At 43.2% G+C, this 19,037-nt stretch overlaps 1 protein-coding gene across 7 annotated transcripts in view; it reads right to left on the bottom strand.

Annotated features, from left to right (window-relative positions):
- Window positions 1-1,745: 1,745 nt before the first annotated feature.
- The window catches only part of LOC137532040 (Fc receptor-like protein 5), a 353,036-nt gene continuing 335,744 nt past the window's right edge, over window positions 1,746-19,037 (bottom strand). For 6 of the 7 annotated variants that reach the window (XM_068252142.1, XM_068252147.1, XM_068252148.1 and 3 more), the window contains 4 exons: window positions 18,207-18,509; window positions 6,713-6,814; window positions 2,224-2,284; window positions 1,746-2,120 (listed from right to left, as the gene is read on the bottom strand). In XM_068252142.1, the coding sequence (XP_068108243.1) occupies window positions 2,096-2,120; window positions 2,224-2,284; window positions 6,713-6,814; window positions 18,207-18,509 (491 nt within the window). In that variant the 3' untranslated portion in view covers window positions 1,746-2,095. The remainder of the gene's footprint in view (window positions 2,121-2,223; window positions 2,285-6,712; window positions 6,815-18,206; window positions 18,510-19,037) is intronic. The other variant, XM_068252143.1, reaches the window with a different exon arrangement.

The following is a 19,037-nucleotide window of genomic DNA, read 5'->3' as shown; positions in this document are numbered from 1 at the left end:
AAAAGATTGCCGGTGCTTGTAAAAGTCACGTAGTTGGTACAGACCGTTACAATTTGTAACTGGCTACACCACCTGTACTGGAGTGGGGGGTCTGGCTGAGGGGCCTGCCAGTGTCATTGTAACCTGCACTGAGAGGTGGGTCTCTGGCTGTCGGGGCGAGTGCGCACAGGCACAGTCCAGGCGCTCCCTGGACTGGGAGCATTCAGTGCCTGCACAGAAGCCCCAAGTATGTATAAAAAACTTTTTCATCCTTTCGTCTCAGGTTTACTTTAAGTATTTTTCTTTTTTTTACCTCTAAACCTAGGTGCGTCTTAAATTCCGGAATGTTTTACATTCCAAAAATGACAATGGCTTCAATTCATCAAGCATTACCGCATTCGGTAATGCTGAAAACAGCTGACTTTACGGAGCACTTAGTAAAATGTTAATTCATCAAAGCAGTTACCGCATGAGAAGCAGACATTCCTGTGCAGAGAGATAAATTACCGACTTGTTAAGTGATTACCTCAACACATGTCAGTAAAATGTCAGCAAATGTTAATTCATCAAGCTCACAGCATTCGATAACATGTGCGGTGTTTATCTCCAGCTCTCCCCTGTCGATAAGGAGCTTGGAATGCCTTCTGGTGTGTGACAGTACCATAGAAACCTCCCCTGTCCCCTGCAAGTGCTGCTGATAGGTTGGCCAGGCTTCTCGGTGGAACAGACACCCCCAGGCAGCCAGGGGAGAGAAAATAATTAAAGTTATTTTCCAGGCACCCTTCTTTTCTAGGCACCCTTCGGTAGTGTAACCCCTTGAGTGCCTGTTTAAATATGCAGGGATGCAAGTGGGAGCTTGTGGCAAAATGACCTAAGCAGGGAATGTGTAATGTTTCTCAGCAGTTCATCTAAGCTGTGGCAAGTAAATAGAAACTTAAGACTAATGAGACAGATTCAGCAAGAGCAGAGGCAGCACAACAAATATAAAAGGCACATGTATAGGGATGTCAGTGCTGCCTCTTTCCTATTGTAATGCCCTCACTGCACGGACCTCTTCGGTAACTTACCGAACATCTACCACATGTGTGAAAATATTGATGAATTAGCACAGTGAAGTGTAAAATACCGAATGCGGTATTTTAAGGACTGGGATTTTGTTATCGAACACCCTTTGATGAATTGAAGCCAATATATATTATAGTATATATATTATATATTATAGGAATAAACCATGATTATGCACACATTCTTTGTATTAAGCTTTAAATTAATTAAGAATTATTCAGATTTGTTTATCTATAATTTCTTATTTTTCATGCTCAGAATTTACAAAAATTGATCGGTTTAGAAAATATCAGATGCTCCTTTAGCGCAGCACAAGTATATCCTGGTATATACATATTACTCATTGAGAATTTAGGCACTAGCTGCTCCTCTAGCAGAGAATTGTGTTGCTTGACCGCTGCAATAAATCTTTAACTTCCCGCCCCATGACATGAAAATAACTCTTTGCACTCCCCTCTCTACAAAATCCTAGATAACACTGTTTATTTATCTCTGAGCTGATAACAATGCTACACAGTTGTAAAGAAATGACAGCAAACCCCTCTCTTCCTCCCAGGGAATTCAATGGCAGGATTAATGTGTAAACAAGTGTAAACCAAACATTCCAGGAGCAGACATATGTAGCAAGAGGGTAGGGTATATACAACATGTTACTAATACATATTAAAACAAATGGACTGTTTAAATAAGCAGGAGGAATAGACAAATAAAATGTGTGTCTTTAATGTACAATAGAACTGTTTACATTAAAGCTATAATGTGTGAAAGTGGATAAATGATGTATTTTTTCACTTTTGTCCTTATTTTCCTTTTAAAATACAAAGAAAATAACGTCATTACTAAAAACAAATATCAGTCACAAAAAGCCTAATTTGTCCTGAATAAAACAATATATATATCACTTAGTTGTAATATTTATTGATAAAGTTATTGCTAAAGTAATCAGAGATGAGCTGAACTGTGAAAATGACCAGGGTAGGGAAGTGGTTAAAGTCCATCCTGTGTCAAACCAAACTGATCTTTTTTACTTGTTATGGGTTCCACTCTTCCTTTATTCACCGGAATTGAAAAATCTGCTGGAGAGATATAGCATTAATCACTTTTATAGAAAATAAAGTTAATTTTTAAAATATTTATTTACAGGGATAAAGGCAAACGCCAAAGCCAAATTACACTGACCCTTGCACGTTGTCCATGCTTTCCATACGTAGTGAGTCATTTTGATCTTGTTTCCTGGAGGCTGAAAATAAAGTTTAAGTAAACATTAATCAGAATGCACGATTATTAGCAGTGATGAGTGAAAATGCCGATATTCTTTTCACATTCATTTCTGCAAAAAATAATGTAAAAATTGACTTTTAAGCAAAAATGCCTTCGAAAAATCTTTTTGAAATATTTTTATGATTTTTCACTTTAACCACTTAAGGACCATAGGCTTACAACCCCCTAGTGACCAGGCAATTTTTTACAATTCAGTGCTCTGCAGCTTTAAAAAACTTGCTGCAGAGCCGTACAACTTAGCACACAAATGACATTTTTCCCCTTTTCATGCCACCAACACAGCTTTTTGTTGGTGGCATCTTATTGCTGCTGTTCTGTTTTTTGTTTAAATTAATTGTATTCTTATTTTTTTTTAAATAAAAATGCATATTTTTTATTTATTAAATCCTCCCCCCCCCCCCCCCCCCCCGATCCAATCACAGGGATTCCTTTCATAAGCATCAGCCTATAAGAGGGGATCACGATCGAAGCCGGCGATCCCCAGTACAGCGATGTACAATGTAAATAGATGCCGTTTTTACTGTCTAACAGTCTGCTAGGGGCGATCTCTAGTAAAACTCCATCATTCAAGCAGGGATGTGCGCGCATCGGCAAGTACGATCCCTGCTAATCTCCGCCCATCACTCTTGACGTCTTTCGGCAGGCTGGCGGTCCTGGGGCTGCCACTTTCCCGACGCCCATCAGCGTTAGGCAGTTGGGAAGGGGTTAAAAGGTGTGATTTTTTTTGTGGCTTTTCAAAAATGTTTTGCTATTTTTAGCTTTAGAAAGTAACTTGCTCTTAACTCATGAATGGCAATTTAATAGAAAATTCTGGCAATTTTGGTGAAAATTTTGTTAAAATATTTTTTTGCAAAAATTCTCATGTTTTTGAAGTCCAAAATAGCAAAAAACATTAGCAAACAACACTGATTATTTGTATTTATTTATTGTTTACCAGGCTTAGCACTAAAAGCTGAGGTTAAAATGTTTTCTACGGATGAATGTTAAATATTCTAAATATTTGTAAGTACAGACACATTCAGAGGCAATCTTAAGCCCCATCTACACCATACGATTCTTTGTGCGATTCGATTACGATTCTATTTACAATCCGATTAAATCCGACATGTCTGATCAGGATTCGATTCGATTAGATTTGCCATTGTAAAATCGCAAATCGAATTGAATAGAATCCCGATCGAGTTTAATCGGATCGTAAATAGAATCTTAATCAAATTGCACAAAGAATCGTATGGTGTAGATGGGGCTTTAAATGCACTTGTTCATTTTCACCTTAACTTTATTTGTTTGCCATTATTGTATTATGCAGAAGGGAAATAACAATCTTCTCTAGTTACAGAACTTAAAGGACCACTATTGTGAAAATTTTTTAAATTAAAAATACATATTTATTATGACTTTTCTCCTATGTTGCTGTCACTTACAGTAGGGAGTAAAAATCTGAGAGGTTTGGGGCTAGTCCACCACCTCATGGGGCTATTCATATATCCTTTTAGCTTTACAAAAACACTCTCTGGAAAGGATCTATATAAACATGCAGACCAGGGTCCCTACTCACTTGCACATTATTTTGCCATTGCTGCCGTTTAGTTAGTGCTCTAAAAAATAAAGAAAACCCTGAGAATCCCCTATAAGTAGATGGACTAGTCCAAAACGTGTAAAATCTGTCAGGTTTTTACTACTTACTGTAAGTGACAGCAACACAGGAAAAAGGTAATTTGTAGTGCATTTTATTTTGAAACATGAGCATTTAAAACATTGACATAATCATTCATTTTGAAATGTATAATTTTTTGCAATAGTAGTAGTACACACGATTTCTGTTGCAGAGATTGTGGCTCAATCTTAAAAAAGATGCACTGCACAGAGAAGAAATAGGAAGCCCAGTCAGCTGACACCTACCTATTATTTTAAAGGTGGCCATTTACGGTACAATTTTTAATGAAAAATCACATTTGTGATCAGATTTTTCAGATCGTGGCATATGGAAATCGAGAAACTGGTGGGCCCAATCAATCCTGAACAATCACATTATCAATCAATTCCTTAAAGAAATGGTTGATTGGCATGGCAGATTCCTCATATATATGACCGTAAATGGTAGATGCAGCATTAAAGAGTTGGATTATTTAATACTCTAGATCATTCACTAAAAATTGTGCTGTTGTTGGTCACCTTTCGACAGGGCCGCACTCAGAAATGTATGGTCCCCATACCGGGCAAACTTGGCCCCCTTATTCCCTCTGCCCCCCCCCCCCCCCCCAACGAAAGCAGTGTTTCTCCATAAAAAAACATGATGTCAGTGCTATATAGATACATAACAATAATAGTATGATAAGACATTAAGCTATGGTAGGATTAGATTGTGAATTTTGTGAATTCCTCTGAGGACAGTCAGTGACAGGACTATGTACTCTATAAAGTGCTGCAGATGATGTCAGTGCTATATAAATACATCATAATAATATGGTAGGACAGATATTAGAGTTAGTGCAAGCTAGCAGTATTCTAGATTTTCTAGTATTTGCGGTTGCCAGAATGCATATCGGCACTTACAGTATGTGTAGAAGCTCTGTACTACTCTGTAATGTGACCTGCTGTTCAGAAAAACATTTAGTCTATAACCAATACAAAATCTTCTTTTTGTTTACCTAATCTAAAATGGTCTGGATAGCCAGTTAATTAATGAGCTGATACCAGGAGAATTCAGCTGTGGGACTGAAAAAAAAAGCTCGGTGTTTGGACAACTGTTGAACGCAAAAGGAAAAGACATGCCTGGATGGAATCGAACCTGTAACCTTGCTGTTACCAGCCAGACACACTAACCAATTGCACCACAGCCAGGCTAGCTGTGACCTAACTCTACATGGCTATCTGGGGCTCTGTTGGCTCTGTTTGGACAACTGTTGAACGCAAAAGGAAAAGACATGCCTGGATGGAATCGAACCTGTAACCTTGCTGTTACCAGCCAGACACACTAACCAATTGCACCACAGCCAGGCTAGCTGTGACCTAACTCTACATGGCTATCTGGGGCTCTGTTGGCTCTGTTTGGACAACTGTTGAACGCAAAAGGAAAAGACATGCCTGGATGGAATTGAACCTGTAACCTTGCTGTTACCAGCCAGACACACTAACCAATTGCACCACAGCCAGCCTAGCATTTAGCACTGTGAAACCATCCTCTGCTAGGCATGATTTCATTTTTGCACCTCACTCTATCGCATGGTCCAATCACAAAGCCCTGCACCCAGCATGTGTCTCATATGACTGTCTACAAGTAAGATTTAGGTTAGCAGTTTATTTAGTGTGTGTTTGGTGGTATGGTGGTGAGCATAGCTGTCTTCCATGTGGTTGGCCTGGGTTTGATCCCTGGACATGTCATGAATGTGAGTATGGTTTTGAAATACTACAAATCTCTGGGGAGAGAGAGAGGGAGGAGGAGGAGGAGGAGGAGGAGTTGGTTGGTTATTCATTTTAGGCATCTAGAGGGATAGAAACCTTTGCAAACTTTAAAATACTAAATTTCGTAATTACGAAAATTTGCGTAATTTGCGAAAATTACGAAATTTCGATTACTGCTAAAATCGTAATTGTAGTAATTTCGCGAAATTTCGGAAATTCGTAATTAGGTCATTACGCTCATCTCTAATTGGAAGTTTAAAGTGACCATCCCTACACTTCATTTTTACTCCATATCTCCTTTGGTATATTGGTAGCCAACCTACCCCAACATGGGGTCACATAGCAGCATTTCAGGGGTGCTGCTAAGGTTTCTGTGGCCCCAAGTGGTAGATTAGTTGTGCCATACCCCTCAGTCATAGGTCCCTTCTTCCATAATTATATGTAGCTAAAGGTTCCACCCCCTCAAAAAAGGAATATGTAACCACCCAGTATAGGTAGGTATCCAAAGGTTAACCCCCTAGTATATGTAGCAACACCCGGTATAGGTAGTCAAAGTGTCCCCCAGTATAGGTAGCCAAAGTGTCCTCCCATTATAGATCGTCACCCCCAGTATAGATAGCCAAAAGATGTGTAGCACATTTGGATGTGTTTTTTTGCTGCTGACAACGCAGGTATAACCTGTGAATCAGCTACCCTTTTTATGTTGTCTGTCAGTTTTGTGAGGATGTATTAATGGTGATGCTGGTCCTGAAACCTGTGGTCTGGTGCCCAGATTCTTTCCACTTCAAATGCTGTAGTGATCACTAATGGTCTGGAGGCACAGTCCTCTTCACCTGATGTCCTCTGGTGCTGACCCTCTACACCTATCTGAATTATACGGGATCATAAATTCATTTTGTAAATCATAACAACAGATACGATTGTAGTTATGCCTCTAGAAACCTCCATTGTATACCATTACAAAAAAAAATATTTTTTTTACCTTGACTTTGCCTATGACGATATTTGTAGACCACAACAGCAGTGAGGATGGTTGCGACTACCAAAGCCACAGCATAAAGTGAAGGAGCCAGGTAAGGATTCCCTAAGAAATAAACATATACCATAATTGATTAGGTGTTTATATACATTTCTTTGCATGTTTGTCCATTGTAGTTTTGAGCTTAAATTTTGCATAAATGTGATTTTGAAATTCGCAAGCATGATGCAAAATTGTATTACAACAATTCTGGCAAATCCATAAACTCACGCATAACTGTAATTATATTTTTTAATTTTGCAATTACATGTAATTGTACACAAAATTGAAGTAGGATTCTGTTGGAACAAGTTGGATTCTGTTGGAACATTTCTTTTTCAAAAAATACCTTGTAGTTTTTGATAAAAATCGATTTTAACCACTTCAGCCTTTAGTGTTTTTTCACCTTATGTATCCGAGCAACTTTCACCTCCCATTCATTCGCCAATAACTTTATCACTACTCATCACACCAAAATGATCTATAATCTTGTTTTTTTCACCATCATTTAGGCTTTCTTTGGGTGGTACATTTTGCTAAGAATTATTTTATTCTAACTGCGTTTTAACATGAAAATTAAGAAAAAATTGGAAAACATTAATCATTTCTCAGTTTTCGGACATTATAATTTTAAAATAATACATAATTAAAACCACTGTATTTTATTTACCCATTTGTTCCAGTTATTACACCATTTAAATTATGTCCCTATCACAATATATGGCTCCAATATTTTATTTGGAACTAAAGGTGCTTTTTTTTTAGTTTTGTGTCCATCACTAATTACAAGCTCATAATTTAAAAAGTGACAGTAATATACCTTCTTGACATACATATTAAAAAAGATCAGCCCCTACGGTAACTATTTATGTATTTTTTTAATTGTGTATTTTTTTTTTTTTTACAAAAACATTTTTTATTTTGACCACACTTGGTCATAGATGGGAGCATGATCGCAAACATCTACAGGGTCCTATTGAGGGATCAGTGTTCTTGAGGAGAACATTGGTAAGCTTCTTGAGGGTCCTTGAGGATCTTCTTGAGGTATTCAGAACTCAATATATATTAATGTGTACCACAGCAAAAAGTAATTTTACCAAGTTTGAGGCTTGGAACCCACTAGAGCCTTTTTTTGAACGTTTAGGGAGTGCTTTAAATTGCTAGCAATTTCCCTAAATAACCAGCCAATGTAAATGGATGGGACAAATTCCAGTACAGTGATTGAGATTAAGCAAATTGCAATCGCAGGACCTGCAGCAATTTGGGAGCGTTTCCATTCTAATTAATTGTATAGGGGCCGGGAAATCGCTCCCAAAATCGCTTGCAAAATGCTATTACAAATCGCTTGCGATTGTGATAGCGCTTTGTACTTTATAGTGGGTTCCAGGCCTGAAAAAGTTTTTTTCTTTGAAATTTTAAAAATCTTTTTTTTTTTTTTCAAAAACGACTCTCTGCAAAAAAAATAAATAAAAAAAAAATGGGGTTGTTCCTACTTGCTTCTGGTTTGTACAAACATATTTGTGCATAAAAATTGTTTATGACGTCCGCGTTCATGATTTTGTAAAAACATGCAAAATTATAAATAGATTACATGAAACAAATTCAAGTTCAAAATCGTAATTATTTATAATCGTAATTTAGAAATGTTATGCATAATTTAATGTAAGAGAAATTAGCACATTACGGTCATCACTAACCAGGGCCGGGCCGAGGCAGAGGCGAGAGAGGCTCCAGCCTCAGGGCGCTGTGTAGGAAGGGGCGCACTCAGCTCAGCTATCATCTCTATATGGTGTTTGAAGCAGAGAGAAATAAGAGAAGTGGATACATGACAGTGACTGCAAGCCAGATAACTAGAGATTAAGGTGTTGGGGGGGGTTGGGGGCACTGGGGCGCCTCTTAGTCTAATAGCAATCAGTGTGTGACGGCTGGGGTGGGAGGGATGGGGGGCGCAGTTTGGTCTCTCAGCCTTGGGTGCTGGTGGATGTTGTCCCGGCTCTGTCACTAACCCATAATGTCTATCAAGATGTAAAAAACAGCCAGTGCTTTACCACACACCAAAAATTGATATTCAAAGCAATAATTTTGTTATACAGAGTTTAACCTTGTTCCGCAGCACTGCTCCACATATCTACAGCCCCGGAGACTCCACTTCAGCAGCGGGGGCGTAAATACAGGTGTATTAAAAAAGTATTTTAAAAAGATCTGTGCTCTACCAAGAGGAAAGTTCCAAGGGTAGATATCCTATAGGTGGCACAACGTTGCTGCTCTATAAAAACCTCCCAGGATGGTAGACATTGATGTCTAGAAAAAAAGTGGAAACTAGAGCACTCTCTAGTGCAATAAACCATTTTCTCAAAATGGATAATTAAAATTTCACTTACAGGAAGCATGCAAGTATCAAGCATATCGCTCTGCCCAAGCATATCGCTCTGCCAGTGTGCAGGATCATGCTCTCATCGGGGTGCCAGTGTCCAAGCGGTTCCCCTTCACTTCACCATGGCCAGCAGTTTAGCTAAAGATGGTCCATGGGTACTTGGCATTGGGGTTGTTTTCCACTTTTTTTTCTAGGAATAGATAGACATATCTGCCTGTTTACAGTGGCAGAGTACTGATAAGGGAATGGGAAAATCTGTTCCCAAAGCTGATCAAAGAGCCCATAGTAAATGAGCACCGCCATCAATGAGATGCCTGTGGGCAGGAGCATAACATTAGGGGAAGCATTCACGGGGAGTGGGGGGGCGGGGCTCGCTCAGGGCCATTTTGAGGGGGCAGGAGGGGTCGCAGCATGAGGGGAGAGCATTGCACTTTGGCAGAGAGGAGGGACAGTCCCTCTGTGCCCCCCCTCTGCATCTATTAGCGGCAGCAGCAGCTATAAATACCTCCATTTACCACGGAGGTCTCTGGTCTGTAAGGGCTTTACACTACTTCCTATTAAAGCAGGAAGTAATGTGAAGCCCTTACAGATTGGAGACCTCCGGCGGGGAATGGAGGTATTTATGGCTGCTTCCGGCTGCTGCCAAAAATAGATGCAGGAGGGAAGTACAGAGGAGAGAGCCCGAGGTGAGGAAGGCGGGGTGGACTGTCCCCCCTCCCTGAAGATGTGCAATGCTCTCCCCTCATGCTGTGACCCCTCCTGCCCCGCAAAATGGCCCTGAGTGGGCCCCCCTTAAATTCTTGCAGGGGGGCCCGTTGACTTCTAGTAACACCCCCGTCTGTGGCCATTTAAAAAGTAAAAATATAAACACACTACTCCCTGTGTACTGTTCAGTACACTATATAGTGCGGGAACATCTAGTGGCTGAAAATAAACAATTTGTAAGGAAACGCGGAAAGGCCGCCGTCTCTTGAGGTGAGGCGGCTGTTTCCGCGTCCAGCATGGCGTCACAACGCGGAAAAAACGCAGCATGCCGCATAGGCAGTGCGGCGGAATCCGCATTGGTAATGGCGGAATCCGCATCAGAGGTGGCCCCCGCACTAGATACATTGCAAGACAGTACTGGTGTGGCTGGGACTGATAGTCCACCAAGATTCAGACTTACACGCGCGCGAGCACAGAGGCAAAGTTTAAATAGCTGTTAGAAGGGAGTCGGCTGATCAGCTGGGTCAGCTGACAAATTCCACTGCTCTCATTGGACCAGCAATTAGGGAGGTCCTGGAAAGGTCCTAGAGTATATATACTGCTGGTTGTTCACTTGCTCTTTGTCTGGCGTGCGATCACATATGTGGGAGCACCCAGATCCGTAGTCAGATCCGCAAGTGTGCCGGGACCAGCTGGAGCTGTAATCCTACACTTAGCTAGATTCTGTTGATAGCTAAAGTACTAGTTTGATTGTGATTATCTGTTATGACTTTTGCCTGCCTTGACTATCCTACTGAACTCTGATCTTGTACCTCGATATTTCTGATACTCTGTTGCCGAACCCCGGCTCGTTCCTTGACTCTGCTTCTGCCTCCTGTTTTTGTACCCCGATATATCTGATACCCCGTTGCTGAACCCTGCCTGTACTTTGACTCCGCCTTTGCCTCCTGATCTTGTACTTTATCTGTCCGTGTGTGTACGACCTGGCTTGTCCGACCTCGAGAACCGACCTTACTGTTAGAGGCGGTCCCTCGCTCTGTTAGTAATCCTTCCTCCTGAAGGTTACTTCCAGTCTGTCCTTCCTACTGTCAGTCTGACTCCTCCCGTCTTGGAGAGCTCAGGTCTGCGGAAGGAATCTGTGCAGTACTCCTTGCTGCACTGAGGCCTAGTCCTCTAAGTGTTACTGTTACACCTAACACTACACTCTACTCAGGCGAACAGAGGTTAGTTTGTATATCGGATTATCGGTGAGACTGCAGATCACTTATAATCTGGTATATATCTGTATTTCCGGTGATACTGCAGATCACCGGTAATCAGATACTCTCTGCGCCCACCGATCGTTACAGAACGCCAGACCATAAAACAGATGGAACGCGCTGATCCTCTGACTGTGCTTGCCACTTCGGTGGATAGCATTCATCAAGCACTGGGCCAGCACAAAGCTTTGATTGATTCCCTATCGGGCTCTGTGCGAACCCTCCAGATGTCAGTTGATTCAGTGCGATCCCCTCCTAGTGATGACATACGTATGCCTGTACCTGATAAATTTTCCGGCCACAAGTCTGACTTCCGGAATTTCAGGAGTAGAGTGTTGTGATACTTTGAGTTGAGACCCCGATCCTCGGGACTGAGACCCAACGGGTCATTTTTATTAAAACACTGTTAACTGGGGATTCCCAATCCTGGGCATACAACCTGTCTCCCACAGATACAGCTCTGACCTCAGTAGAGGATTTTTTTAAGGCTATGGCCATGATATACGACGACCCTGACCTTGCGGCAACTTCTGAGCGGAAGCTCAAACTTTTGCGGCAAGGCAGAGGGTCAGTCGAGGATTACGCGGCAGAATTTCGTAGGTGGTCTGTTACCACCAGATTTGACAATTTTGCTCTGATGGATTATTTTCTGTCTGGGTTGTCGGAGGAGGTCTCTGACTTGATGTTAACCTTACCCGAGCCCAAGACAGTCGATGAGGCCATATCATCGGCCATCCGAGTCGATCGTCGACTACGCCATCAGAGGCAGACTAGGGGCAGTCACCGGGTCAGGGTGACTTCATATGTGGCACCTTCTGCTACATCCGCAGTAACAGCATCTCCGCCTGTGTCACCCTCTCCGGCCTTACCTCCACCCGAACCAATGCAAATTGGTCGATCTAAACTGACCCAGGTGGAACGTAGGCGGAGAATAACAGAACAACTGTGCCTGTATTGTGCAGAAGCAGGGCATAGGGTGCGAAACTGCCCTAACAAGTCGGGAAACGGGTCTGCCTAGGAGTAGTGGGGGGTGACACCCTAGGCACATCATTCTCACCCCAAAAAGAGAAGAAGTTACTTCTCCCCTGTACTATTACATGGGATAATAAGTCTGTAGCCACTGAGGCTTTTATTGATTCCGGCTCAGCGGCCAATTTTATGAACCTTGAATTTGCTCAGGAGTTGGGTATTCCTCTCACTCCAGTAAGTCCCCCCATTCAGGTCACGGCAGTAGACGATTCCCCTCTGCAACGGGATCGTCCCCTGTCACAGACTCCGCAGGTGAAGGTCACGATAGGGGTACTGCATGGGGAACAACTACAGTTTTTCGTTTTACATATGTCAACCTCCACCATTATCCTAGGCATGCCTTGGTTACAAGCCCACTCTCCACAAATTGACTGGGCTACGGGCCAGGTAACCAGATGGTCCGATCATTGCCATCAGCAGTGTCTGGGGAAGGTGACATTGGGTCAGACCAAGGTTTACGTGGAGGGTGTTCCCGAGGTATATTCCGATTTTTCTGATGTTTTTTTGTCCCAAGTCTGCTGATCAATTACCTCCTCATCGCCCGTTCGATTGCCCCATTGATCTCCGTGCTGGTTGTATGCCCCCTAGGGGTCACCTGTATAACTTGTCCGGTCCCGAGAAGTTGGCTATGCAGGAATACATTCGTGACAACTTGGCCAAGGGGTTTATTCGGCCCTCTCGGTCACCTGCTGGGGCCGGTTTCTTTTTCGTTAAGAAGAAAGACGGGGGTCTTCGACCTTGTATCGATTACCGAGGTCTCAATAAAATCACGGTGAAGAATCGCTATCCGTTACCATTGATAGACGACTTATTCACGCAGGTCACTACTGCTAAGATCTTTTCTAAGTTAGATCTGAGGGGGGCATACAACCTAATCCGCATTAGAAGGGGCGATGAATGGAAGACGGGCTTTAACACACCCCACGGGCATTACGAGTACTTAGTGATGCCCTTCGGGTTGTGCAATGCGCCAGCCGTCTTCCAGGAACTAATCAATGAGGTATTCCGGGAGGTATTGGGTAGATTCGTACTGGTATACCTCGATGATATACTAATTTACTCCAATAACCTCTCCAAACACAGGGTCCACGTGAAATTTGTCCTAAACAAATTAAGACAGAATAGGCTCTACGCTAAGGTGGAAAAGTGTATATTTGAAGTGACCACGGTCACGTTTCTGGGATATGTAATTTCCACCTCGGGCCTCTCAATGGATCCTGCCAAGGTCACAGCCGTGTTGGAGTGGCCACAGCCAGTGGGGTTGAAGGCCCTGCAGAGATTTTTAGGGTTCGCGAACTATTACAGGAGGTTCATTAAGGGATACTCCACGTTAGTTGCCCCCCTTACCAGTCTCACGAAAAAAGGGGCGGATACCAACCACTGGTCTCCTGAAGTCGTGGCGGCATTTGCGCTATTGAAAAAATTATTTTGCTCAGCACCAATTTTGAGGCATGTTGACACGTCCTTTCCCTTCATTGTGGAGGTTGATGCCTCAGAAGTTGGGGTGGGGGCGGTGCTGTCTCAACGGTCTGGGTTGCAGGGCAGATTACACCCATGTGCTTATTTTTCCCGCAGGTTTTCACCTGCAGAAAAAAATTATGATATAGGCAACCGGGAACTTCTGGCTATTAAGTTGGCATTTGAGGAGTGGCGTCACTGGTTAGAGGGGGCAGAGCACACAATCACTGTTTACACTGACCACAAGAACTTGGAATACATCGAGGGGGCTAAGAGGCTGAGTCCCCGTCAGGCCCGGTGGTCCTTATTTTTTACGAGATTCAGGTTTATAATCACGTACACTCCAGGCAGCAAAAACGTCAAAGCAGATGCCCTCTCCAGGTGTTTTGAACCTGAGACAGCACAGCCCCCCGCTCCTGAATCCATCATCCCGCAGAAACTGGTGTTAGCAGCCACGGAGACTTGGGAGGATTGGACAGAGATTTTGGGTCCCTTTCAGCGGGATGTTCCTGAGGGGAAACCCGAAGGGGTCTTGTTTATCCCACTGCCATTCCGGTTACAAGTTCTGCAACTCTTTCACACCCACAAGAATGCTGGTCATCCTGGAGTGGCCAGAACGCAGGATCTGATTGCCAGGTGTGCTTGGTGGCCTTCCTTGGCAACAGATTGCAAGGAGTTTGTTAAGGAGTGTGCGGTATGTGCCAGGAGTAAACCCTCCTGGCTGGCACCTGTAGGAAGGTTGCAGCCTTTGCCCACCCCGAGTGAGCCATGGACCCACCTGTCCATGGATTTTGTGGGGGAATTGCCCAGGTCTGAAGGCATGTCTGTTATTTGGGTGGTAGTCGACCGGTTTAGCAAGATGGCCCATTTTGTGCCCCTGAAAGGACTTCCCTCGGCTCAAGAATTGGCCGAATTGTTTATCATTCACGTCTTCCGGCTGCATGGCATTCCGGAAGACATTGTGTCTGATAGGGGAGTCCAGTTTGTGTCTGGATTCTGGAGGGCATTTTGTCACCAAATGGGCATGAAATTGTCGTACTCGTCAGGCTACCACCCACAGACGAATGGGCAGACAGAACGCGTTAACCAATCTCTGGAGCAATTCCTGAGATGTTACGTTGCGGAGGCACAAAGTGACTGGGTGAAATTTTTGCCCTTCGCGGAATTCGCCCAAAATAATTTAAAGAATTCCTCGTCTGGGTTTTCCCCATTCCAGATTGTAACAGGGAGGTCACCCAAATTCTCCCCTTTTCCAGTTGTCTCGTCCCCATTTCCTGCACTGGAGGATTGGCAGAGGTCACTCAGGGACAATTGGGGAACTGTTAAGGGGAATTTGCAGAAGGCGTTCCAGAGTCAGAAGGGTCAAGCAGATAAGAGACGGTCCGTGGAATGGAAGTTTCAGCCAGGGGATCTAGTCTGGATGTCCACACGTCACTTGACCCTAAAGCAGCCATCTGCCAAACTGGGTCCCAGGTTTGTGGGCCCATTTTCCATGACCAAAAAGATTAACAATGTTACGTATACCATTGACCTTCCCACCAGCATGCGGGGGGTAAAGTCCTTCCACGTGTCCCTTCTTAAACCTGCAGTCCAGGTGGGTCCTACTCCTCCTCCTCCCGTGTTGGTAGATACCCAACCCGAATATGAAGTGGAAAAAATATTAGATTCTCGCAAGGTACAAAACTCGGTACAGTACCTCGTACATTGGAAAGGATATGGCATCGAGGAGAGGCAATGGGTACCTGGGAACCGTATGAATGCGGATGAGTTGGTGAGGGAGTTTCATGCCTTACACCCCGAGAAACCTGGTGGGAGTTGTCCGGAGTCCACTCCTCGGGGGGGGGGGGTACTGTAAGGAAAGGCCGCCATCTCTCGAGGTGAGGCGGCTGTTTCCGCGTCCAGCATGGCATCACAACGCGGAAAAAACGCAGCATGCCGCATAGGCAGTGCGGCGGAATCCGCATTGGTAATGGCGGAATCCGCATCAGAGGCGGCCCCCGCACTAAATACATTGCAAGACAGTACTGGTGTGGCTGGGACTGATAGTCCACCAAGATTTAGACTTACACGCACGCGAGCACACGAGCACAGAGGCAAAGTTTAAATAGCTGTTAGAAGGGAGTCGGCTGATCAGCTGGGTCAGCTGACAAATTCCACTGCTCTCATTGGACCAGCAATTAGGGAGGTCCTGGAAAGGTCCTAGAGTATATATACTGCTGGTTGTTCACTTGCTCTTTGTCTGGCGTGCGATCACATATGTGGGAGCACCCAGATCCGTAGTCAGATCCGCAAGTGTGCCGGGACCAGCTGGAGCTATAATCCTACACTTAGCTAGATTCTGTTGATAGCTAAAGTACTAGTTTGATTGTGATTATCTGTTATGACTTTTGCCTGCCTTGACTATCCTCCTGAACTCTGATCTTGTACCTCGATATTTCTGATACTCTGTTGCCGAACCCCGGCTCGTTCCTTGACTCTGCTTCTGCCTCCTGTTTTTGTACCCCGATATATCTGATACCCCGTTGCTGAACCCTGCCTGTACTTTGACTCCGCCTTTGCCTCCTGATCTTGTACTTTATCTGTCCGTGTGTGTACGACCTGGCTTGTCCGACCTCGAGAACCGACCTTACTGTTAGAGGCGGTTCCTCGCTCTGTTAGTAATCCTTCCTCCTGAAGGTTACTTCCAGTCTGTCCTTCCTACGGTCAGTCTGACTCCTCCCGTCTTGGAGAGCTCAGGTCTGCGGAAGGAATCTGTGCAGTACTCCTTGCTGCACTGAGGCCTAGTCCTCTAAGTGTTACTGTTACACCTAACACTACACTCTACTCAGGCGAACAGAGGTTAGTTTGTATATCGGATTATCGGTGAGACTGCAGATCACTTATAATCTGGTATATATCTGTATTTCCGGTGATACTGCAGATCACCGGTAATCAGATACTCTCTGCGCCCACCGATCGTTACACAATTCACATATATAATAAAAATGGATAAGTAAAAGAAAAATCCCCCATTAATTTTAACCTCTTATTTCCTCTCCGCTATATTTACCAAAGTAAAACACTTGTTAAAAAAAAGTGACATCATAAAATAATTATTTCCCTAAATAGTTACCTTGGGCTTTTTTAATATGTATGTCACAAGGGTATATCACTATTATTTCTGCAAATTAGGCCTTGTAATTATTGAATTATTAAAGAAACATAAAATGGAAAAAATACGGACACAATATTTTTTTTTGTATTCTTATTACCTTTAAAATGCATATAAAATAAAATAATTTTGTAACGATCGGTGAAGCACAGAGAGGATCTGATTTCCGGTGATCTGCAGAATCACTGGGAATACAGATGTATGCCAGATTATAAGTGATCTGCAGTATCACCGATAATCCGATATACCAGCTAACCTCTGTTCACCTGAGTAGAGTGTAGTGTTTTGGTGTAACAGTAACACTTTGAGGACTGAGCCTCAGCGCAGTAAGGAGAACTGCACAGATTCCTTCCGAAGACCTGGACTCTCCAAGACGGGAGGAGTCAGGCTGAGAGTAGGAAGGATTGTCTGAAAGCAACACCCTGAAGGAAGTGTCACTAACAGAACAGGGAACCGCCTCTAACAGTAAGGCCGGTTCTCGAGGTCGGGCAAGCCAGGTCGTACACACACGGACAGATAAAGAACAGTATCAGGAGGCAAAGGCGGAGTCGAGGTACAGGCAGGGTTCGGCAACAGGGTATCAGATATATCGAGGTACAAGATCAGGAGGCAGAAGCAGAGTCTTAGGACGAGCCGGGGTTCGGCAACAGAGTATCAGGAATATCGAGGTACAAGATCAGAGTTCAGGAGGATAGTCAGGCAGGCAAAGGGTCATAACAGATAATCACAGACAAACTAGTACTTTAGCTATCAACAGAATCTAGCTAAGTGTAGGATTACAGCTCCAGCTGGTCCCGGCACACTTGCGGATCTGACTACGGATCTGGGTGCTCCCACGTATGTGATCGCACGCCAGACAACCAGCAACTGAACAGCCAGCAGTATATATACCAGAACACTCTCCAGGCCCCTCCCTAATTGCTGGACCAATGAGAGTTGTAGAAAATGTCAGCTGACCAGCCTGGTCAGCTGACTCACTTCTGGCTGTTATATAAGCTCTGCCTCTGTGCGCGCGCGTGTCACTCTGAGTCTTGGTGGACTATCAGTCCCAGCCACACCAGTACTGTCTTGCAAAGTATCCCGTTCCAATGCGGATTCTGCCGCTCCCAATGCGGATTCCGCCGTTCCCAATGCGGATTCCGCCGCTCTGCCTATGCGGCATGCGGCAGTTTTTCCGCGTTGTGACGCCATGCTGGACGCGGAAACAGCCGCCTCACGTTGAGAGACGGCGGCTTTTCCGCGTTTCTTCACAAATTTTCAGCAAAAACTACCACTCAAAGAAAGCCTAATTTATGGCAAATAAAATATATAGATCATTTTGGTGTCATAAGTAGTGATAAAGTTATTGGAGAATAAATGGGAGGAGCTTGATGTGTGAAAATTGCTCTGTTTTTTAAGGAGAAATAACCTGTGGTGGGAAAGTGTTAATATTATAATATGTTACACTCATTTCAACAATTCATCTGCAAGAAGTAGACATACCTAAGACATGGATATTTATTATATTGCTCTGCGATTTCAGTTCTTTTGTGGAGATATATTGTATGGTCAGGCACTGGTATTGTCCTCCATGGCCAGCATTTAAAGACTTTATATATAAAAGCTTCCCATTATCTCTGACCTCGTGAGTTTCGGATATTTCCTCGAGTCTCACACCATTATGCAGCCAAATAAACGGTGATGAGGAGTTTTTAGCTGCAGAACAAGTGAGTGTGTAAGGTTCACCAGATCTCATCTCTAAAACATCCTTGTTGTCAAAACCAAGTGTGACATCATGTACAGGATCTACAAGAAATTATTACATTGCATTATTATTCTACTCAGTTTATTTAGTGATAAAATATGACATTGGACATGATTCACAAAGCTTTTTCACCTGTTTTCCTCTGTTTTCACTTTATCTATGTTACTATCTAAGCTCCCAAAGAGCAAAAATATAATAAAATTAAGGTAAGAAAAGTAATATTGAAATGAAGTTTGTCAGGGACAACTTTGAGTGATTATTTTGCTTGCAAATGTGCTAAAAGTTATCAATTAGGTGATAAATAAGTCATTTATGGGAAGTTTTGTGAATAAAGCCCGTTGTCTTACCAAAATATTTTTAGGATATCTTAAAGAGCAAAAAATAAAAATAAAAAACACATATTCGCTAATTAATGTGTTCCAATCCTGTAAAAGTGTTCGTGCAATTAAGTTACTGTGCTAAAATGTCCTAAAATGTGGTTCTTATTTCTTAAAATAATTTATTATTTTAGAGTTTTTTATAATCCATTGTAATCAGCAATTATTGCTTTAAATGGTGAGGCAGTAAAT

The sequence above is a fragment of the Hyperolius riggenbachi genome, chromosome 9, assembly GCF_040937935.1.
Source record: "Hyperolius riggenbachi isolate aHypRig1 chromosome 9, aHypRig1.pri, whole genome shotgun sequence".
Classification (NCBI taxonomy): Eukaryota; Metazoa; Chordata; class Amphibia; order Anura; family Hyperoliidae; genus Hyperolius; species Hyperolius riggenbachi.
This window is presented reverse-complemented; position numbering and strand designations above follow the sequence as displayed.